This window comes from Diadema setosum, chromosome 3 (assembly GCF_964275005.1).
Source record: "Diadema setosum chromosome 3, eeDiaSeto1, whole genome shotgun sequence".
NCBI classification, from domain to species: Eukaryota; Metazoa; Echinodermata; class Echinoidea; order Diadematoida; family Diadematidae; genus Diadema; species Diadema setosum.
This window is the reverse complement of record NC_092687.1, coordinates 47,293,255-47,318,044: the sequence shown is the minus strand read 5'-3', so window position 1 is coordinate 47,318,044 and position 24,790 is coordinate 47,293,255. Positions and strand designations below refer to the sequence as shown.

General features: G+C 39.7%; 1 protein-coding gene across 1 annotated transcript in view; it reads right to left on the bottom strand.

Moving 5' to 3' along the window:
* LOC140246940 (CCR4-NOT transcription complex subunit 4-like) overlaps positions 1-24,790 on the bottom strand; it is a 35,654-nt gene that overhangs the window by 2,942 nt on the left and 7,922 nt on the right. The window contains exons 7-19 of the mRNA XM_072326258.1: positions 23,006-23,098; positions 22,046-22,210; positions 19,856-19,923; positions 18,338-18,544; positions 14,835-14,981; positions 13,842-14,067; positions 11,945-12,158; positions 10,462-10,587; positions 7,206-7,382; positions 5,911-6,080; positions 4,750-4,888; positions 4,384-4,500; positions 726-845 (exon numbers count right to left, since the gene is read on the bottom strand). Coding sequence (XP_072182359.1) covers positions 726-845; positions 4,384-4,500; positions 4,750-4,888; positions 5,911-6,080; positions 7,206-7,382; positions 10,462-10,587; positions 11,945-12,158; positions 13,842-14,067; positions 14,835-14,981; positions 18,338-18,544; positions 19,856-19,923; positions 22,046-22,210; positions 23,006-23,098 — 1,969 coding nt within the window. The remainder of the gene's footprint in view (positions 1-725; positions 846-4,383; positions 4,501-4,749; positions 4,889-5,910; positions 6,081-7,205; positions 7,383-10,461; positions 10,588-11,944; positions 12,159-13,841; positions 14,068-14,834; positions 14,982-18,337; positions 18,545-19,855; positions 19,924-22,045; positions 22,211-23,005; positions 23,099-24,790) is intronic.

The following is a 24,790-nucleotide window of genomic DNA, read 5'->3' as shown; positions in this document are numbered from 1 at the left end:
GATTTCATGCATCATTATGCATAAATTAGCATAATTTAGTGTAAATGATAATTTTTGAAAAAATTAACTTCATGGTACTTTAGATTACATCATAGGCAATGCGTGTGCCAATTTTCGTCGCGATTGCACGGTCGACAGCCGAGATCCGGAGGGGGGGCCTGGGAGGCCCCCCCCCCCCCCCCCCCCCGGCTCTATCATCTACCTGAATAGCCCGGCCTAGTTAGGGTTAAGAGTGGTGGAGTGGGGAATAAATAACTTTGGAAGGAACACAGGTGGTAGGACTTACCCCTAATGAGAGTGGTGGAAGAGGGAGTAGATGTACCCTGGTAGTTCCCTACCAGGGTACATCTAGCAGGCTACCCAGTTAAAGAGTTGTGGAGGGGGGAGTAAATGGACCCAGTAGGGAAAACATGTGGTATGATTTAACCCTGTTACGAGTGGTGGATTTGGAACTTTACAATGTATGTACCCCATTAAGAAAATCAGGTGGTGTAACTCATCCCTATTAACCCGTTGAGGACGGACTGATTTTGCTATTACACGCATTTCCCATAGACACCTGCCCAAGTATTCTCGGGACTCATCCTCAACGGGTTAAAAAGTGGTGGAGTTGGGACTATATGTACCGCAGTAAGAAAAGCAGGTGGTATGACTCACTCCTGCTAAAAGTGGTGGAGTTAGGATCAGATGTACCCCTGTTAAGGAAAACAAGTGGTGTTACTTACCCCTGTTGTGTATGTGTTCTGCGGGGAAGAAATGATTCGTTTGCTGTGACTGTATCTGTGTGGGTGAATCTGTCTCTGTTAGATTCTGGAGAGATTCCAACCAGTGTGGCTTCTCTTCACCTGCTAGACAAATCACAACAATCAAAATTATCACATTACTGCCTCCACTACCTCTAGAACAGCAACACAACCAACTACAACTACAACTACTACTACTACTACTGCTGCTGCTGCTGCTGCTGCTGCTGCTGCTGCTACTACTGCTACTGCTGCTACTACTACTACTACTCCTACTACTGCTGCTGCTGCTGCTGCTGCTACTACTACTACTACTGCTACTACTACTATTACTACTACTACTATTACTACTACTACTACTACTACTACTACTACTACTACTACTACTACTACTACTACACTACTACTGCTGCTACTACTACTACACTACTACTGCTGCTACTATTACTACTACTACCACCACTTAACTACCACTACTACCACTACTACTACTACTACTACTACTACTACTACTACTACTACAACCACTACTACTACTTCTACTACTGCTACTCTACTACTACCACTATTATTACCCCAGCACGGTCGTGATTTGGCAAAAAGGTGTATGTCTGAAAAATATCATGTTTTTGGTTTTTACCATTTGGAGGGTTTTCGATGCCGAAATTTTCATGTGACCAACTTTCGTAAGTCATCGATCCTTTGATTCCGAGATACTTGGGGCTATCTCTGTATTATTTTATCAATTTTCCTGCTTTTGATTAGGCAAAAGGGTGTATCTTTACATACACCCTTGACGTACAATGACGTACCAGGATAGAGAACTACATGATTTGGCAAAAGGGTGTATCTCTAGATACACCTCTAACCGTGCACGCTGGGGAGAACTTAAAGATTTGGCAGATAGGTGTATCTTTAGATACATCCATCTGCCGAATGAATCATGAATTATAGTTGCGAAGTATGATAAGGCAGAAAGGTGTATCTTTTATACTCTGTGTATATTATATACTCTGTTATACGTGCTGCTGGCATGTATGTATACCGTTTCACCGGTCGGTGCGGTAGCGGGCCATGCTCCTGACTCAAACTGGCAGCCCGTTGCACTGCAGAAGTTTCTCCTTGTTGCTAGTCGGTGAGTAGATAGAACCTAATATCTAGAAGTTCAGATCTAACGTTTGTCCTAGACTTCTATGGCCACTTCTATGCCATTAGATGCGCAGATTCGTAAAATCTAGCATTTCTGTTGAAATGACAGCTTTTCCGGCAAGTGTGGCTGTGGGATGAGAGTTCTCTACGCTTCAAAGTGACAGTGATCCCTGCACTGTCCGTGCTGTGCAGTGCATGTAGAAGCCTGTACATAGTGTAATGGTGTGCTGTGTGACTGTAAGATCGGCTACCCATTACGCTATGCGTATAGGGCTGTTACCTAACAGACATTTAGTGGCAGTTACACACAAAGGTCTAGAGAAAGATGTGTCCCTGTCTTTGGAAATGATACTTGGATGTACTGCTCAAAGTGCTTAGTGGATGCAAACAGTTAAATGATCCTACCTGAATTTTCACATTTATTGAATTTATTGCAAAAATTGGGAGCAGCATAACTGCGTTTTTAAGAACAGATACATGATGTGCAAACAACTGCCTCTTTGTTTGCTAAAGCATTCAGTAGAGAAAACAAACGAACCTTTTGTCGAAAAAAAGGGGCACAAAGCTAAAAATATAATGAATCATCTCATTGGAAGTAGAAGTTTTTGAAAAAAGGGAGGAGAAGGAAGAAGAAAAATTCTTCATCTGTAATCCTTAACCATGCATATCCATGAGAATATGTTTTGTTAATATTTAGACTCTAGGGTGAGTTGTAATTTGCGCACATTTTTCTATGTTTGATGAACAAGTTGTGCATCCTGATATTTTTCTTTATTATTTTTTAAATCTTTTTGTAATAATGAAGTAAAGATTGTCAAGAGTTAACATTTGATTAGAAATGGTCTCACATACACCCTGTTCCCTACAAAATCTCTGGTATATTTTGTTATAGTTTAATTTGGCAAAAAGGTGTATCTCTATGCATACACCTTTTTGCCAACTTAAATGCACGATTCCTCACGGTGCATGAGAAGATACACCTTTTTGCCAAAATAGCGTGGGTTGCAGTCCCTGTAAACGTGATTTGGCAAAAAGGTGTATCTCTATGCATACACCTTTTTGCCAAGTTAAATGCATGATTTCTTACGGTGTATGTGAAGATACACCTTTTTGCCAAAATAGCGTGGGTCGCAGTCCCTGTAAACGTGATTTGGCAAAAAGGTGTATCTCTATACATACACCTTTTTTGCCAAGTTAAATGCATGATTTCTTACGGTGTATGTGAAGATACACCTTTTTGCCAAAATAGCGTGGGTCGCAGTCCCTGTAAACGTGATTTGGCAAAAAGGTGTATGTCTCTAAACATGCTAAAAGTGCTAATTCTGAAGTATTCTTTAAAGTTAGATGCAAGAAAATTATCAGGAAATGAAATTTGAAGTGTATACTAAATCATGGAATTGAATCCCTGAGCGTTGCACAGTTTAGGTGGCTTCTACGATCAAGGAAACTGCCAAAACTTTAAAGTCGATTTTCTCGGCTTTGTAGTCGCTGTAAAACGGCAGACATACACCTTTTTGCCAAATCACGACCGAGCAGTTATGATTACTTCTTGAACCTCTACTCTGCTATTACTACTACTTCATTTTCTGATCATAAATTCACAAAATTGCTGGAAAGATTATGATCATTGTATCACTACAGATGGCATCAGTGGAAGACAGTAGTAGTGGAAGTACTATAAGTAGTATCAAGTAGTAGTAGTAGTATCAGTACTGGCAGCAGTAGAAGTAGTAATAAACAGCACATCTGCTTATTAAGATAAATCACCACTCACTCACACAGACTATAACAACTGAAGCATTAAACATATTCAAAACAAGCTCCACAATTTTTATTTGCCTGCCATTTAAAGGGAAGATAAACCCCAAGAGCAATGTGGATTGAGTGAAAGGAACAACATTAGTAGAACACATCAGTGAAAGTTTGAAGAAAATCGGACAATCGATGCAAAAGATATGAATTTTTAAAGTTTTGATGTTGGAACCGCTGGATGAGGAGACTACTAGAGGTTATGACGTATGAGAGGACAACAATACCAAGAAAATATAAAGAAAATCCTGCAAAAATCCATTTTTCATGAAAATTACAAATTCCATCAACTTGATGTTGACATATGTTAAGGGTAGCAATTATTCCCCCTGCTTTCTGAAAGCGGTTGGTCCATTGCTCTTTCATAATTCTAGAAAAGTGAATTTTTGTTGAATTTCCTTTATATTTTCTTTGTATTGTTGTCCACTCATACGTCATATCCTCTAGTAGTCTCCTCCTCCAGCAGTTCCAACACCAAAACTTTAAAAATTCATAACTTTTGCATCGATTGTCCGATTTTCCTCAAACTTTCACTGATGTGTTCTGCTAATGTTGCTGCTTTCACTCAATCCACATTGTTCTTTGGGTTTACCTTCCCTTTAAAGTGAAGTAAAGATGTCAATTCACTGTACTACAATGGAAGTTTTGACACTTTTATCAAGTCATTTGTTAACAATCCTACCTTCTGTGCTACTGGCTTCTCTTGAGTTTGACGCTGAGGGCGCTGTTCGTATGCTGATAATGGCTGGGTCTTGCACTGCCCACGATGACCCCGTTGGCGACCCCACCCATGAGTCACCTGTAGCAAGTGACACAGAATCCTTGGGTGACTCGAGGAACATTGTACCTTCACCAAGCTATGATCTCTGTATTATTTTCATGCAGTTTGCCATTTATACATATATTTCTTTTTGTCACCTTAGACATTGTTAGGGGATGGTCTTACAACATAATAAACAAGAGACGAGGGGTCTATTTTATGAAAGTCCTATGAAGGACCTGTGCCTATTGACCTGTGACCTTTGACCTTCAAGTACTGGACTCCTACCTGAGTTCTGGAGGGCCGTGACTCGAGACATTTCAGACATGAATGACTGGTGTTGCTGGGAGGGGCCAAAGCTGATGTTGATGTTGGGTAAGAGAGCTCGCAGTCCATCTTGCCAGTTCTTGAGATGCACGTTGTCATTCTGGTATGAGGAAGAACAAAATTAAAGACCTCATGGCATGAGAAACCATGGAACATCTGTTCGCTGAACACCACAATCTTTTACAAAACACCATCTACTTAGTGCCTATGTCAAAAAAACAGAGGTACGAGTCAGCGAAAGAACACAAGAGCATACATTTCATTTTGACTGAATTCACATGCGCATCGGAGATGTCCAGTCCTACATGCGTTCAACATTATTCTAGTTAGACTAAGGGAAATTGTCAGTATTAACATAAACCAGGCCCCCCAAAATATGAAGAGTCTTACATACTATCATGTCTTCAAGCCATGAACAGTACTGCTGGTGTAGTTAGTTCTTGTGTTCTAGTGTCCTGGACAAGAAACACTTCTACTAAAATGAGTAAAAAAGTACATATATTTTGATTAAAAGGGTAGAAAATAATAAAGATCAACAAGGTTAAGTGAACATAAATCTTGAGAATGAAGCTGGTGTGTAAATACTAAAACATTGGCAGATTACTGCACATCTCATTTCAAAATATATCACTAACCCTCAAAACAGAAATTTTTGCTAATTTTGCAAGAAGCCATGATTCACGGAAGTAAAATGTAAGCAAAAGTTTTGTCTACACAATGCATTCAATGCAAGAGCCACTTTGGAAAGTTTAATGCCAGGAAAAAGGCTGTCACCTTCAATTGGCAAAAGTTTCTTGCCTCAAATGCTTCCTTCCGCAAATGCTTCTGGTTTTAAAGCACATACTGTAGACACTACAGTTAGTCAAGAATTGAGTCAGTAAAGTTTCACAAGAAACTGCTCCCACTATCAATTCTCACTCGCCCTAACAGCACTCAAAGTTAAACAATTAAACTATTCTTTTTCCCCTACTGATAGTTGTTTAATCAGTATTACAGGGTTTTTGTCTAGTTTCATAAAACCTGAGGAAAGTTATTGTAAACAGAAACTTTCCATATCTTTTTTTAAAGCAATACTTGTAAAGAACAGATTGATTGCTTCCTGTAAGGTGAATTCCACCCTACCATGGGGTGTGTTGCTTGGGGAGAGTGGCCTGACACTGGATGAAACCTCGGTACATGATTGGCTGTAGGATGGTGTGGGAGGGGCTGAGTGGGTGGGGCTTCTGACGTGGGTTGGCCCCGAGGCGGAGCCTGGCTCTGCATCCAGGGAAGAATTTTGCTGCCACCGGCATCTGGAAGAAATGAGGAAAAAGCTTCAACAATTGACAGAATATATCACTTCATTACAAACTCTTCACATCAAATTTGACATTTTGAACACTGAATTTCCCAAATAATGCAAGAAGAGATTTAAACTGCTGGCAAATGGAGAAGAAATATCAACCAAGGTGAGACAGAAGTCAAGTGAAATCAGGGTCCCATTTCATGAAAGATGTAAGGATAACAACTCTTGCTGGAATGGCAACTTCCCATAGTAACAGCCAATCAGGAAGCTGGATTCTTGTCGTTACCATGGCAACTGTCATTCAAGCAAGAATTGCTATCAAATTAACTTTTTGTGAAAAAGGGCCCTGCGGTAATTTTGTTTTAAATCCTGACTTACCTAACAAATACTAATCAAAAGGACATTTGCCACAAGCTTATAACAATTACAAATTTCATATTTACAGAGAGGACTGCATGACTGAAGCATTCATTACACAGGGAATTTCTTCCCATTATCTACTTCTTTTGACCCCATTCCTCAGTTGCTTGAATAGATTTTGAGTGCAGGAGTATTATCAGTAGTCACAGTCAGAGGTCTTAATTTGATAATCCCTTAATTGTTGGTGCTACAGTGGTTAACATCATGTTTTTGTCCCATTCATGGCACAGGTAGCACAGCTTAGTAAAGATTAAGCACTTGAATAGACCCTCCACTTCAGAGCCTCTTTTCTCAGTTCACACTTTTCCAGAGTGTGTGCTTTCTTTGCAGTATTTATATAGGTTAGGAGAATCCATTTGAATTGAGTTATACATCATTTAAAAGCTTAGAGTCTGCTCTTTCAGAATCTGCCCTTAACTAAAAATCCATGTCTGGCGATTTTTTGTTTGTTCTGACCACATCCTATGAAGAAAGGTAGAATATTGTTTGGTTTCATCAAACAAGAAAACAACGATGTTCAGTCAGGTGAAGATCACATATTCATGGATATGAATATTCTGTTGTTAGATGAGTCCTTAGTCCCACCTGTACACATAAAGTGAAGTGGTTAACAAATACTTGTCAATGAAATGCGATCTGGTTGTTTGGAGATTGATGGTCAATTTGTCTTTGATGGTCAGTAGGTCCGAAAATGGGAATGGTCTGTACATACCTGGTCTGACGAGCCTAGGGGCGGAGCTAAATGGCAGACAGTGATTGGGCATTCCAAAACCGGGCGGTGGCTGCGTGAGCTTGGTGGGCGGGGTGAGGGCTGTGGGTGGGGTCAGCTGAAGCTCCTTCTCTAAGAGGTCAGCCAGACCCTGACTGGACTCCTTCCACGGGTCAAAGCCTGAAGGACAAAGTGACCACAGGAAAAACACGATACACACATTACATTGAATGGTCCTGGAATGTGACATAAGGTAACAGGGAAAGATAACATGGAATGATCATATGAAGTAAAGACAGATAATAATAATAAAACTGGAGTAACTGACTGACTGCCACTACTAAATGCTGCACAACTTGTACACTTTCATGCTCAATCACCACTGTGGTTATGTAAGAAATTCAATAGCCCACGCTGTCTACTGGAGGAAAACTCGGTTACCATGAAAATGCAGCCATTCAGGCGCAGCCTAACCAGTATAAACAGACAACAGATCACTTTTCCAAGCAGGCTTTCAAATCTGTGCCAGGAGATTCCAAAAATTTGCCTGCGATAAAAGCGCAGTATAACATAGCAAAGTCACATGATCAAGCAAAACTAGAAGAGCCGAGAAAAACAACTGGTTGCGGATGATGCAGGTATAAACTGCATATCACAGCTCCACTTTAGAAATGTCCCAGTGGCTCGGGGCCACTAAAAATTGATATTGGGCCACCACATTTTCATAAAGGTTATCTTTTAGTGGCCAACTTGGGCAACAAAGAATTTACAAGGAAAAGTAGAAATTACGCGGTGCGTAATATATGTCCCCGCCGGAAGTAGCATTTAGTAGCAAAATGTACAATATAGGTAAAAAGATCAAGGTCAAAGGTCAAAGAAGTCAAAGGTCAAAATTCTATGTAGAAGTTTTGAAGCCCTCACCTAGTGCCATCACATAAAGCAAACGGAATCGAAATCGGGTTAGAAATGGCGAAGGAGTAGCATTTTGTAGCCAATGTACAATATAGGTAAAAAATCAAGGTCAAAGGTCAAAGAAGTCAAAGGACAAAATTCTGTGTAGAAGTTTTGAAGCCCTCACCTAGTGCCATCACATAAAGCAAACGGAATCGAAATCGGGTTAGAAATGGCGAAGGAGTAGCATTTAATAGCAAAATGTACAATACAGGTCAAAAATCAAGGTCAGAGGTCAAAGAAGTCAAAGGTCAAAATTCTGTGTAGAAGTTTTGAAGCCCTCACCAAGTGCCATCACTTAAAGCAAACGGAATTGAAATCGGGTTACAAATGGCGAAGGAGTAGCATTTTGTAGCAAAATGTACAATTTAGGTCAAAAATCAAGGTCAAAGGTCAAAGAAGTCAAAGGTCAAAATTCTGTGTAGAAGTTTTGAAGCCCTCACCTAGTGCCATCATATGTGACTGTGCACCTCAAAACGAACATAAAGTCGCACACACTGATTTTGCGTGAGGACTGAAAATAATTGAAATGGGTCAACCTAGCCGAACTTGACTTTTTCATATTTTCTGAAAGAGCGGGTCTTCTTTTACATTATGCTAAAATTTGGTATCATAAAACGGGCAGGAAAGTGGGTTTTTTTTAGCAGTTTATCTTGAACATTTTTGGTAGAATAGTGTGATTAGGTGTGTCTTTAGAATCCCTTTTTCATTTCTGAAAAACCTTGTCCACACTCTTCACTTTCAACTCTAATAACTTTTGAAAGGACGATACTACTGCTTTGAATGTTGGCATTAATTATGGACAGAATGTGTTAATGAGGCATGCTTAATTTCAGTTTAATTTGATAATCCCTTCATTGTTGTTACTCTGGTGGTTTACTTCCTCATTTTTGTCCCATTCATCGCACAGCCAGCACGGTTTCGTAAAGATTAAGCGCTTGAATAGACACTGTACTTCAGAGCCTCTTTTCTCAGTTCACACTTTTCCTGAGTTTGTGCTTTCTTTCCGATATTTAGATAGGTTAGAAGAGTCCATTTGATTTGAGTTATACATCATTTTAAAGCTTAAAGTCTGCTCTTTCAGAATATGGTCTTAACTAAAAATTCATGTCTGGCGACTTTTTGTTTGTTTTGAGGTGCACTGTCACATATAAAGCAAACGGAATCGAAATCGGGTTAGAAATGGCGAAGGAGTAGCATTTTGTAGCCAATGTACAATATAGGCAAAAAATCAAGGTCAAAGGTCAAAGAAGTCAAAGGTCAAAATTCTGTGTAGAAGTTTTGAAGCCCTCACCTAGTGCCATCATATAAAGCAAACGGAATCAAAATCGGGTTAGAAATGGCGAAGGAGTAGCATTTTGAAGCAAAATGTACAATATAGGTCAAAGGTCAAGGTCAAAGGTCACAACTGAAATTCTTTATAGAAGTTTCAAAGCTCCCATGTAGTGCTATCATATAAAGCAAACAGAATCAAAATCGGGTTAGAAATGGCGAAGGAGTAGCATTTTGAACATTTTGATCACACACGGACGCACGGACGGACGCACGGACGCACGGACGGACACACGGACGCACGGACGCACGGACGGACACACGGACACACGGACACACGGACACACACACGTACGGAGCCCGTTTCATAGTCCCCTGCTCGAACTCGTTCGGCGGGGACAAAAATTTATGGATTGTAATGTTGAAGATTTAAAGATATTAGTGGTTTGAATGAGTCACCTAAGAAAAATGTTAACCCAATGAGGACGAGTCCCGAGTATACTCGGGTAGGTGTCTATGAGACATGCATGTTGCAGTAAAATCAGTCCATGCTCAATGGGTTAAGTTGTGAATTCTCCGTATCGCTACTACCTAGGTGCCATGCGCAGAGCAGCATTTAGATGCATTATGGGATAGCTCAGGGGATAAACTTGCCCCAGTTTTGGCTGCTTATGCATTCAGGTCACGTTCTGTCTTTATCCAGGGGTATTTTTTGTTGAAGATTTCTTCGCTTCCCATCATGTGACCAGCACATCGAAGCCTTGCAGTTGTGAACCATGACTCTAGTGACCGCAAATCAGTAAAATTTCGAAACTTTCAACTCTTTTAAAGCTGAATTATAGCCAAGAAAAAAGGAAAAAAAACATAAAAGCAGACAAATAACTCCACTGAATCGTATGGGAACTGAAACGCGCGCGAGACAACCGGATGCAACAATGGCACCACGGAATCCACAGTGCATCTGTGACAGTGCTCTTCAGAAGTTTCTGCGCACTGGAAATACTAAGAATTGGATATTTGTTGAGGTCTTACGTACCAAGATCATCATCATTGTGCTTGTCCTTGGCCTCGGAAGCAAAGCCGAAAGCTGCCTGCCAGTCTGTCTGGCTCTCTACAGGTAGGAGCTCCTGGGTCATGGTCCATCCACCTCCTTCACTCCACTCTGATATATCAAAACAGTGAGTATATGAAGAGTTTGTTTGCAAAAAACGATAAGTCCATATTTGCCAAATGGAGATATTTGCGATTAATGGTCAAGAAAAATAAAGAGAATAATAAGAAAAATTTTGCTTCTTTTGACCATAACTTTAAAAATGTACCTTTATATGTAGTGACAGATATATCATTTAAAAGGTATTATTTTGTACTTTATGACAAAGACCGTACTTCAAAATCTTCAAAAATGGACTTATCGGTTTTTGCGAACAAACTCTTCATATACAGTCTAAGTTTGGATAAAAGGCTATTAACCCATATCGGGCCAACACACTTGTGTAAACAAACACCGCAGTGGCCCAGCACCGTTTGCACAAACACGGCAACAGGCAGACAACTCTCCAAACAATTGCTCTTCATTAGCAAGCAATGAACAAAACATAGTAAAGTTATATGTCATTTGAAAGAAGATAAAATTCCCTTTAAAATGGTATGTATGACATCCTGCCATTCAATACACAGGGCAGTCAAAGTACTCAGCAGAAATGAAGTACAGTATTAAATCCAAAAGTTACGTATCAATTTGTTTGTTTGCTTTCATTCATGGATTAAAAATAGCAAATGTTGTAATTTTACACATCCAGCACCGGAAATGAAATGATCAGAGTGTTAGCTTTCTGGACATATAAATATCATGACCATTGATACAATAATTGCAGGTTGATGTTTATGTTTATGACGATGAAGCCATTGCGAGTGCACAGGAAATCAATAGTATAATGTGTGCATCCTATAGTTTAAAGCGAAACTCGTCATGATAGATACAGCTACAGCTTTTCAGTTTCGACTGAATTAAATACAATTATTGGACATACATGGGGATGTACATGTGGGACTATTATCACTTTCGAATAATCGCCCTGCAAGTGTCCAAACCTCCTCAAAAACCGATGCAGAAAATCCAAAATCGAGCACTCCGTACAGCTGTACATAGCACCCACTGACGCTTCGTGGTTATTCGTGTTATTCCATGTAAACACACATTTTTTCGATGATTTTAACAATATTGTTGGTGTTCCACTGACAAAACCTTCTTGAATTATCGCAGACAGTGTAGCAAAGCATTCTGGGATATGTTGTCAAAGGTTAGAAGGTGAAAGAACTCTGGTTTGACGTCGTTTATATGTCATTTCATTCACTACGTATAGCTATGGCACTACTGGGTATGGCAGAGTACAGAACACTTTGGGAGTGTTCGAACGCTCCTCTGGCACAGTTACGGTACGATAAGGTGAGTGTTCAAATGAACTTTTGGTCAAGCCAATGTATCCAATCTTTGATAAATGCAGAGGAAATCTACTTACCACCGTGTGGCTGCATTCCAACTGGTACAGACGGCACATGTCTGGCAAGGCTCTGGGGTGGGAAGAACCCGTTCCCACCAAACAAGTTCGCTAGGTCGCCGGGAAACGGTTGCCTTGGAGGGGGCAGATTGGGTGGGGCCCCGAGAGGGGGCGGAGCTGCTGGTTGCCTGGTGTCGGTTACCGGGGGAGGAAGAAGGTCTGGGAGAGATTGCACCTGTGGATGAGAAGTCAAGACAGCCACAAACCTTGCATTAACTCTTACCATGCCAACGAAATTACACTCTACGGACTCTGCGTATATTACGCAGTGCACCTGACTAATTTGGGCATGTTAAGACTTTAATGATAACTTTTGGCCAATTCTATGAATAACTACTCAGATGGCCGACCAATAAAATCAAAATTTAACTAACAAACTACATAATTATAATAATGGTAACATATCATATTCCGTCCATTGAATAAACATAAACAGTCTAAGAATAGCAGACACAAACAGTGAGGATATTTGAATTTTGGACAGAAAAAAAATTGTGAAACCATAAGATTTCTTGTGGCTCTTAACATCAAGCTAACCTCGAGTTTAGCTAACTACAAGTGCATCTTCACGGTCCCTAACTACATACTTACATGTAACCTCGAGTTTCCTGACCTCGAGGTTAAGGCTTGTCGTCTGAACGTAACTATTGGTATCAATTGTAGAGCGAGATCGCCTCTACATTATGGTGTCAATTTTAAAGGACAAGTTCACCTTCATAAACATAAGGATTGAGAGAATGCAGCAATATTTGCAGAACACATTAGTGAAAGTTTGAGGAAAATCGGACAATCCGTTCAAAAGTTATGAATTTTTGAAATTTTTGCATTGGAACCGCTAGATGAGGAGACTACTATTAAAGGCTTGTGATGTCATATGAGTACAACAGTATAAAGAAAATATAAAGAAAATTCGGCATATTTTCACTTTTTTCGCATAATAAAAGAGCACTTGACTTGCCTCTTTCTAGAGACAATGGGAATAATATTACCCATAACATATGTCGGTAACGAGTCAAGGGAATGCGCACTTTTTTCAAAAGATGAAATTTTGTGAAATTTTCTTTATATTTTCCTTATATGATGCATCACACGTTACCCCGGGGTACCGTAGTACGCCGGGTAACCACGTTGTGTAGCACCACCTCACGTCCTCTCGAGGACAGCCAGAGAAAAATGCATGCACTGTGTGTGCGTGTACATGGCATTCCCATGCCATTGCATGTTATACTATGTGTGCATGGAAGCTGCGATACCACTAGCGTGTGCTTTAGTGCAGTGCAGTGTAGTGGCTAGCGCGCGGTAGCTCCAGCACCAAAGTAATTTCCTCTTTTTGGCACCCAGGGTACAACCTTTTTAAAAAAAAAAAAAATAATTCAACAAAATGGCTGATTTTTGTTTGGTACCCCGGGATACTATTTATGTCATCATGTTGTTGTACGCATGTGACATCATACACTGCAGTAGTCTTCTCATCCAGCGGTGACTGCACAGAAACTTAAAAAATTCATAACTCTTGAATGGATTGTCCGATTTTCCTCAAACTTTCAATGATGTGTTCTACAAATATTGCTACATTCTCTCAATCCTTATGTTAGTGAAGGTGAACTTGTCCTTTAAGTTATATTCATTTACAAAAGAATGCTAGAAATTGAAACCACAAAAGTGCTTTTTTTACCCTATATTAGGAACAATGCTTATAAATCCACCCATAATTGATTAAATAAACATACATACATCATAAACATGGATTGTTTCGTTTTCATTTATGCTCAGATCTGAAAACCAAGTGGCGCCCTTCCTGCTTTTGGCTACCAAAATGTTTTCATAACCAAGACTGTGAGAGCTAGATGGCCCCTACCTGTGGGGACGAGTCCTGGGGAGTGGTGGCCAAGGCTGTGCCGTTACCTAACACCCTTCTCGGGGGGATGTCAATAGGGGGCGCTGCACTGCCGCGAGAATGGAGTGCCGTGTCCGCTATATGGGGCACGGGTCCATTTGTGGTGTGCGTCGCTGCGGGTATCGGTTGACGTGGGGGATCTCTTTGTTCATTGTTCTCTGCTGGCGGTGTGTGTTGTGTGGTATGACTGCATAAAGTTATCACAGATTGAAAAGAATAAGTAAATTCATGCAACCAAGGAATATACAGTACACACTCTTCATGGTGCAGATAAAATGCATTCATATTATTACAGTCCAAGATGAAAAATCACAGGACTACAGTGCTAGTCAGTGGAGTACATCAATCATCTAACTTAGATATCTAAATTATTAGATTAAAATACCAAATTTGACAAAATCATTAATCAAATGCACATTGTGTACATGATATTAATTACTTAGAAACATACACAACATATTTTTTCTTCAAACATGCATTAAAGGGATCGTATAGTTTTGGTTGATACCTAACTTCAGGTTTTTATCATTTTTGGGTGAGATAATGATAAACCTCTTATGAAATATGAAATAACATGTACTTCCCAGAGGAATTCATTATTCATTTGATGAAAATTGGTTATGAAATGGCAAAGATACCCAAAACAGAGCAATACTAATAAAACGTGGGACCCACATCTTATTACATGATCACTTTGTTTTACTTTGTTTTTGGATGTCTCAGCCATTCCAAAACCCATTTTCATCTAATAAACTTTGAATTCCTCTTAGAATGACATACTATGTACCATTTCGTAAGTGGTTTCTTGGCATCTCTCAAAAAATTTAAAAGCCCTTTAATCATGTTTTTAATCTGTCGAAGGCACTAGACTGTGTCTGCCCTAACAAATGACTAAAAACTTTGCATTGTGTGCTATCACAGGACAGTTCCACAGACTTTCTATGGAAATATTACCTGTTTTGTGTGGCTGTGTCCTCCGGAGGTTTCGCCTCGCCTCCCACCGTTCCGTTTGTTTTACTGAGTGATGGCCACGTTTCTGACGCTGGGTTGGGGCTAGCACGATTGCTGGACTGTGTCGTAAGAGGGGAGGGCTGCTTTTTTCTATAAATAAACAACGGCAAGACATGATAGCAGTCACTCACAGAGTCCAAGAAGTACAGAGTCCAAGAAGACATTTTCGTTTGGTCTTAGAACTGACTGACAATGAAACCTGACCTGGTTATGGATTGAAACCTTGATATAACACACATACAAATGTACACACACACAAACACACAAACAGAAAACCAAATAAGTAAATAAAATCAGATCACAAACATTTGGGCAAAATCAAAACCATAATGAAGGAAGCTGTGATGCTCAGTTTGTTTACAAGCCATGGTCAAGTGATCACATATTCGCATGTCTTCATAAAATGCTAAGTTAGAGAAATTAATAATGATTTCTACTTGAAAATGGACTTTACTTCCTCCAAGAAATTCAAATATTATTGTAATTTTTATTGCAACTGATTGACAAATTGCCCTATAATGATGTACATAAGCACTAAATTAATCAGATTTTAGTAGTAGCCATAACAAAAGTGATCATGGGCATATATACTCATACTGGATTCAAACCTACAATCTCCCGATTACCGGACAGGTGTCTCATCCACGAGACCACCGAGCTTCCGCCCGACAGCAAGTGTTGATTCTAATCCTTACAGCATGTAGTGGGTAGTGCGTCATTATTCAGTCATGAAATTGTGTCCAGTTGTTTTTATTGCAACTGATTGGCAAATTCCTCTATAATAGGCGTTTTCACATCAGCCCGATGTTTCGAAATATCGCATTATTTTCTGACTTGGGAAATTTTCGCGTTAGCGAAATAGCGCGCTATTTGATAATGTGAATGCAAATTAGCGCGCTAATTGTATCGCTCTGATCGAGAAAATTTCTCGACTCCAACTCGGGAAATTTCTAAAATAGCGGGATAGTAGCGCACTATTTGATAATGTGAAAACGACTCGAGAAATTAGCGCGATGAATTCCATCATGCCGAGCGTGTGTGACCCGATCGATCGAGGCAAACTGTACACAAATCATGAGGAATTTTTGAGAGGGCACACACATTACTGATGCTGTTTGCACATACTCAGCTGTCGAATTAGCTATTTCAAAATTTTTAACTATTCCGGCTACCCCCTCTTCGGGCTGATGTGAATAAGAAATGAAATAGCGCTCTAATTCGCAATCGCGGAAAATATTTCGAGCTTGGATTTTTATCGGGCTGATGTGAAAACGCCTTCTATTAGTGTACGTCAGCACTGCATTAATTAGTGTATCAGTAGTAACCATGACAAAAGAAATCATGGGCATACATACTCTACAGGATTCCCATTTGTAATTCACTATTTTTCATTGTAATTCTGATATATTTGTTGCTTTAACCCTAAAAAGACTGGGGGGGGGGCCTAAAAGGCCCCCCCCCTCGACATTTCTCGCGATTACTCTGCAACACGCAATGCTCTCGCCGCGATGCTCTATGACTTTTTTCTTTCGAGTTTCCCGCACATTTTGACGCCAAATTTGTGACGCCCGGGGGTACGGTTCTGAAGTTACATAACTTTTTGTACATGCACGTGATACCGAAAATGGCTCAAAAATGTGATTTTGTGTACAAAGTCAATGCAAATTGAGTTTTTTCACATGGTTCATATATATATATGCTTATTTTTACTCTCAATGGCTAAAATTAATTTGTTTTAGTAGTATTATGCTTCAAAAAGTGTCTGCCACAAATTCTGTTAAAAAAAACAGCAAAAACAAAAGGTCGAAAAAACAAAGAAATACATAAGAAATTCATAAAACAATAAAATAAATAAGAAATTAATTTTGATACCGAATTGTTTTTCAAGTACATTTGCGAAGAATGCCACAAAGAATAATTAGACCAAAAATGAGCACTTTTGGAGCTTTATTTACTGATTTAGATCAAAGAGTCTGATTTCTCGCATAAATTAGCATAATTAATCAAAATAAAATAAAATAAGACTATTTTGGAAAATCTAAATACACGATCTTGTAGATTACATCGCACACTACCATTGTGCAAATTTCCGCGGCGATCGCGCAATCCACGGCCGAGATCTTAAGGGGGGGCCCTTTAGGCCCCCCCCCCCCCCAGTCTTTCGAGCTACCAAAATAGCCCAGTCTTTTTAGGGTTAACCCATACTTGATTAATAGCTCCCAAAAGTGGTACCTTTTCCTTTAAAAGGGGAAATCTCTAATCAGGTCAAAGTCAGAATATAAATATCACTGAAGTGTCATGATCTCCAGTCCTGTGTATCAGCCATACCAGCATGTGTTTGCCAAGTATGGCCTGACCTTGTGACTAGACTACCCCCAAAAGAGGCCACCCACACAGATAATCAGTCAAATTGCTACAGCAGGCTTCTACAATTACGACAAGTAATGCACGAAATCCTTGCGTTCCTCTGTTTTTTTTCCTGCTTCCCCCCCCCCCCATGCCCCATAACAAATCACACACGCCATAAGAGATAAGGTATCTCTGATATAAAGCTAAACCTGTCTTAGAGGCCACCTGTCTATACCAGCCACTCAACTCACTGTCTACTCTAGCAGCCACAGAATTAGTGCTAAGAATTTTCTGTAAGACTACAAAGTATTTGCTGTTCTTTCTACTGAAGTTTCTGCATTAAACAGAGTAATAATTTGCTTTATAATACTGTAAAAGTGGAAATTTTCGCGGTGTTGTAATTTTCGCGCATTTCGCGCAACCCGAAACTAACGCGAAAATAAAAGCACGCGAATATTTTTGCTTGCCATATGTTCTTGTACTTACTGTCTTGATTCCGTGAAATTAAAAACATGTGAAACTCTTCTCACCGGGCCAAGCGCGAAAAATTTGTCCCGCGAAAATATCCACTTTTACAGTAGGTAATCTGCATTGTGTTCTGAGCGAAAAGCAAATATAAAAAATCTAAAATACTGTGGCAGCTTTCATACAAATACTTCAACACTCCAAGACCCGCTAGTTTGTCTTGAGTCTTTTCTGAACAAGCTTACTTCTTGACATAAAAGAACAAGAACAAAACAAAACAAAACAAAAACAGACGGAGTATCCTAAAAACATCAGATTTTGGAGAGGAAAATCAAATTTTCATGAAATCTTTACAGCACCACTAGCCCCAAATAGTCCCCGGGCCAGTGAAATTTTCATCATGTTTACTACATATACCAAAACATAAATTGGTGCTTATTTACATCGCTCTAGGGCAATTTATCACTCAGTTGAACTAGAAATTATGTAATTACACATCATCTTACTGGAGGGAGCAGACTTAGAAGGAAACTTGCATTGGAAGGCTACATACCTCTCCTCAAAGACTACTATTTCTCCTATGGTTGGTCAGCACCAGGCAAACTGCCCAATCGTCTCTCAAACTGTCTTACCTCGAGTGCGATTTTATTTTCTCTGTCGTCCCGCCCGCACCCGACGTGGCAGCATTCGTTGCAGCACTTGATGAGTTTGTGGTGGCCGATGTTGCAGCCGTGGTGGTGTGGTTGTGGTTGTGAGTGGCGGCCCCTGGACTGTGGGATTGACCACTGCCGCCACCCAGCAAGTCATGCAACAATTTCTCCTCATACTCCTGGTGCTTCCTACACAGACAGACATCCAGACAAAACTCTTACAACAATGACAACACACATCTCCATACTAGTAATAATAAGTAGAAAAACACTTGAAGAGCGCAAACCTAAACCAAGCAGCTCCTTTCTACCCATGCACGCATGCTGAAAATTAAGTACTACAAAGTAGTGTACACTTCTCAATAGGGGTGTAGGGCAATTACCCCCTGGGCAATAACCCGGTCCCTTCCCCTGACCCTTATCCTAATCCTACTTCTGAACCTAATTCTAACCCTAACCCAAACTCCTAACCCTAAACCTAATCTTTACTTTAACCTTACCAATAACAAGTATTTAGCCGGAGAGTAATTGCCCTCCGGGGGTAATTCCCCGGATACCCTCAATAGAAGCCTTTTGTTTATGTCACACAGGTTCTTGCATGCTGGGCAGCACCTTGAGCAGAGCATGCGCTTTAATGCGCGCAGGGAAACATCAAATATGCGCAGCTTGAACTCCCAAGTTCATTGACCCTATCTGCCAAAAGAATAAAATTCCTTCAAATTTCATTATAACTCCTCAATTCCACAATTCAAAAATCTGTTCCTTGTACCATTATCAACCTTTCCTGCAAGTTTCACTGAAATCCGTTCACAGCTTATTGAGATATTTGGTAAACAGACAAACAAACAAACACCGATGAAAACATAACCTCCTCCTTCCTTGGCTGAGGTAATAATAATGGAGTCTTCTAATGCAACATGTCTGTCACACAGTGACTCTCTTTGCACAGAAATGTGAGACCAATTTTCGACATTGCTTCAGTAGGAAAGAGCCAAGATTGAAAAGAAAAACAAGAATTACTGGAACAAAAAGGTGTTGATTTCTTTCTTGAAGAGAGGGAATGAGGTCTCCATTCACAGTTTCCCAGTCAACACACCATATTCCCTGTGGAAATCTAGAAGACGTGTCTTATAAAAGCAGCTTGCCATATGTCCCAGCTGTTGATGTCTGGATTCCAAGGCATTAAAAACATGCAAAACTCTTCTTACCCGACCGAGTGCAAAAAAAAAAAAAAAAATTGTTGCGTGAAATTATCCACTTTTACAGTACTCCTTTCTGTGCCAGACAGTGTGTAGAATGCTATGGGGTTTTCTATGCCAGTGGGAACTCACGTGGAAAGAAGGCAGTGGCATATGAATTAAGTAGAAAGCAACACAAGGCATTAAACCATAGGCTAACTTGAAACTGATCTTGTCAAAGTAGTTCAGTCCCACAGGTTCAATTTGACGTATGGCATACTTTCCTCTACTGAAGTGGCACAATTGTAATACATCATCTTACCCCATCTGCATATCTTCCTTTGTGAAGCTGGCCGCCTCATCACCAAGCTCATGTAGATACATACAGTCCTGTTCACAAGGAAGGTGGGACAAAAAAGGACTTGATGTTAAAGATTTCTTGTACGCCACGCATGAGATGAAATATACATCACAGGGGAGAGAACTACTACTACTACTTCTACTACTACTACTACTACTACTACTACTACTACATGTACTACTACTACTACTACTACTACTACTACTACTACTACTACTACTACTACTTCTACTTCTACTACTGCAATACTGCTTTGACTACTTCCACTACTATAATTGTTATTACTTCTGCAAGTACCACCTCAAGTGATAATGATCATAATAATTCCAGCAATCGTGTGCATTTACAATCAGTAGAAAATGAACTTGTAACAATAGCAGCAGTAGTAGCAGTCAGAGTAATAATAGTTTGTTGATAGTGGTAACAGGAAATAATGTTGTAACTACTACAGCTTGACAGAGGCATCAGGGATGGAGTACACAATACAAAGCCAAATCTCTGCAGGGTGCTTCATAAGCACTTGCCCGATTCCCTGGGGTAAGTGAAATTCAATTCAGGCAAGTGTTTTTGAACAATAACAAATGCTTACCCGTATTGGGCTAGCAGAAAGTTTTGAAGCCATCCTTTTTCACTTAGTATTCCCCCCAACAAACCCACAAAGTCAACCATACAGAAGCCCACGGATAATGGCTGTTAAGTGAGGGAGCACACATTATGTTTCATTTCAGCAACTTTCCAAACCTTACGTACAGGAGCTCCAATGCAATGCAACGGCAACACTTGACCAAGTTTGTTATTCCATTGTTTTTAGCATGCAAATCAATGTGCGCTGTTTATTCAAATGATTGTATTTTATTAAGCCCTTGACCAACACATGATTTTCTTTATTATTTCCTTACATTTTGGACTTACTTCTTGGGCAAGTAAAATTAACCCATTGAGGACGGTTTAATTTTGCTACAACACGTATTTCCCATAGACACTTGCCCAAGTATACTCGGGACTCGTCTTCTACGGGTTAATGTTTGGGCAAGTGTTTGCAGCAAATTTGAAAATCTGCTTGCCCGACTGGGCAAGTGGTAAAATAAAGTTATGTAGCGCCCTCCTCTGCCCAACATCAAACTTCCCATGTCAGCTAAATCATGCCCATTACCTCATGCAAGGGAAATGCGGCTTTAATACAGGTTTACGTATGATATCTGTATGGGTGGGGTACACTGTAGAATCAGGGAAATTACATCAGGGGGATGTTTCATAAAGCTGTTCTTAAAGTTACGAACGACCCCAAGAACAACTGGTGATCTGCTCTTGTGCTGAGTTATTGAAATTCTGATAAGTATAACACATCAAAATTGATCACCAGTTGTTCTTACGTCCTCCGTAACTTTAAGAAAAGCTTTACGAAACACCAGCCAGATATGACTTCTTCATTGGCATGGAAACAGTGACCTGCAAAAGCACGCTCTTTGAAACACTATAATAGATTAAACGGATCTTACAGTTTTGGTTGAGACCAAACTTCAGGTTTCTAACATTTTCTGCTGAGACAATGAGAAACCTGTAATTAAATTTGAAACAGCATGTAATTCCAAGAGGAATTCAATGTTCACTTGATGAGAATTGGTTTTGAAATGGCTGAGATATCCAAAACAGAGCAATCCTGATAAAAGGTGGGACCCACTTTTATTATGATCGCTTTGTTTTACTTTGGTTTGGATGGCTCAGCCATTCCAAAAACGATTTTCAATCAATAAACTTTGAATTCCTCTAAGAATGGTGTGCTCTGTACTACTTCATACAATGTAAGTGTTTTCTTGGTATCTCACAAGAAGTTAAAAGCCCAATCCTCATCTCTACCAATACTAGACCATCTCTTTGTTTTGTACTCTCTCCACATGACAAGACCTATCATACTGATACTGACAGTACAGTGGTTCAGTGTGGTACAAATTCTGGGAGATGGGGTCAGTATTCTGACCCACAACAGCTAACCTTTCTATCATCTTCTTTTCGTAGCCCTCTTAAGCAAGCCCTTAAAGTGGCCACAAATTACTTGTAATATTAAAATGAGTAGATACTGTATGCAAATCAATAAAAATCACAAACCAAATTGAAAGAACATGAATCTTAAATAGTGCTCATCTCACTCACTAGTTTTGGACACGGTGAATTTCGCAAGAAATGACTGCAATACTTTGTTGTCCCCAGCGACGCTTTTAACGTCCTCCCATCCACATGGACATTGTTGACTGCTTGAATGGCTCGTAACGAATCCTCCGCCTTCTGGTATGTGACATACGCACTTGCACTAGGACCCTGTTAGCATACAGGTCATGGAGTAATATATGTCTGTGCATATAATACATACATCTATACACCTATACAAAATACATCATACATGCATAGCATTAGAAGTATAAGTCCCCCCCCCCCCCCCCTTATAGATATATTGTATTTACAATTATGTTGCATATGTATTAATGACAGCCAAATTCTGCAGATCTGAATACATACTGATGCAAGGAAAAAAAAAAATTCTTTAAATGTGGAAAAATTCCACATGCTAAGCATGATAAATCCAATTAAAGAAAGCAAAAGAAAACAAGGAGAATGTTACATAATCCACTACCCATTTTCATCTTTTTAAAGACAAAATTACGCATCTCATGAACCTGCTACAGACGTATGGTAGAAATGAACTTTCAGAACATCTCTCATTTAAATGAAAAGTGAGCATAGAGTACTAGTGTGTGATTCCATACGGATACCAACCTTACGACCTCCACATTTCTAGACCATTGCTCTAACCGACTGAGCCTTGGAGAATGCTAGGACGGTGGTCATCCCATAAACCCCTTTAATCCTCAATGCTCATATGGTATGAAGCTTACACAAACCTGACATTAACCCAACGACTAGAAAACAACTTGAGGATGAATGAGAGGCATCACTAAAGTGATGCAGCTTTTTAAATACATAAAGGGAAACTGACCAGAAGTTTATGTATGATAAAAATGAAATATTAGCAAAGTATACTCATAAATGGAATTTCATATGTGATGCAGTATTCCCTTTATCAAAGAAATTAATACTTCTATGTGGTCAACTTACATGTGATTGGTTTCCCGCGTATGATGTATTCTGGTTGATGACGACTTTCAGGATCTTCCCAAATTTCCCAAAATATTCTTGCTTCTTCAGAATCTGTGGAAGACATAGAAAACAAATGATGACATGAATGATTAAATATGTACTTGGAAAGGCAAAACAATTAAGGGTTATATTGATAATACACGATTCTCATTTAGTGTATATCATTTTTCACAATAGTCCCTTTGTGCTTGAAAAGGGGAATAAAAAGGACAAAGATAAAACATAAGAAAAGAAAGGGAACAAAGGGCTGAATCGGGGCTAAGAAATAATATAAACAGATAACAGTATATACACACACACACACACAAATAAAATCAACAGTATATAAAAAGAGTGCGGCCAATCCCTTATTTGGTAGGTATTCATTATTACGTCGAAGCGTACATGCTAACCCTGCAATGCGTAATACGCTGGGTAACAACATGGCGTCCAATATACGAGTTGGCCAGACTCTCTTTATATACGGCACTGACACAAATCAGTGCCGTATATTAAGAGAGTCTGGCCAACTCGGTTTTCGGCTTACGTGTTTTGAAGCCTGTGATTGGTCAAAAGCTGGTCCCATGACCTACAGGCGCCATGTCATTACCAAAGTCAATCACGCAGGCGCGAGCAGAGCTCATACGCAGTGCCCATTGTTCATTACGCGCAGCTACGCGCTAATATTGCTTGCCTTGGGGACTTCCCCTGAATATCAGTCATGGTGCAGTGGGGATATGTCATTGCCGTAAGATGGTCAACTTTATTTAAGTATATAGAAGGTACAACACGAAAGATATTTTGATATCTTATTGCCATAAACTGAAGATTAGTCATGCCTTCCTGCGCAGCATGGCGTTGCGAGAACCGACCTGGCTCTTCGTGTAATGATGCACCGCTTTCCGACAGATCCAAAACAAAGGAAAAAGCGGGAAATCAGAGTGCCACGGGAAAAATATATCTGATTTGTTTTCTTTGGATTCCTCGCGGTGTCTTTCAGACTATCCAAGTTTTGATTCACATTTGTATGTCTCCGCCATAACATACGAAAGTGTCGCCTGAGGCATTTGTTTTGGTCGTCCGTCCGTCCTTCCGTCTGTCCTTCATATCGCAATCAATATTGTGGACACCGTTTGAGGAAATGAAACTTGACATGTATGCTTGTGTGAGTGGACAAAGTTTTGTTTTTAGCTTATAGGGCTTATAGGACCGTGATTTTCTCGTGATTTTATTTTATTTATTTATTTTTTCTTCTTTTTCTTTTTTTTTTTTGGGGGGGGGGTATGGGAGGGGGGTAAGGGTCAAGGATCAATGTCAGGTAAAATGTAATATTAAAATTCTACTCTCTATTGTTGAAATACTATTACCCATGCAGTTCCTAAATACCTTGGAAATTACCCAATTCACAAACTTAAAACCAAATATGGTACACGTATTTGCATGCCATCATTACTACACAATGACGCGTGATAGGGAAAGATTTTGGCCATGATGGTCAAAGGTAGGTGAAAATACTAAAATGACAGAATTTTCTATATACTTTTAAAATAACCGTTGAAAGTATTGCCATGAAAATAGTAGTAAGTAAAAAGTAGTGAGAAGAAGTAAGCAAAAGTAAAAATGCTCAAATTCCTTAATACTTGCTCTCTTAAACAATAAAAGACATCCATTCATAGCTAGTTCATGGAAAGTAAACATTCGACGCATTAAATTTAGAGAAGAATTTGCCATTTTTTCTGCCAATTATGTGAAACTGTCGTGTAA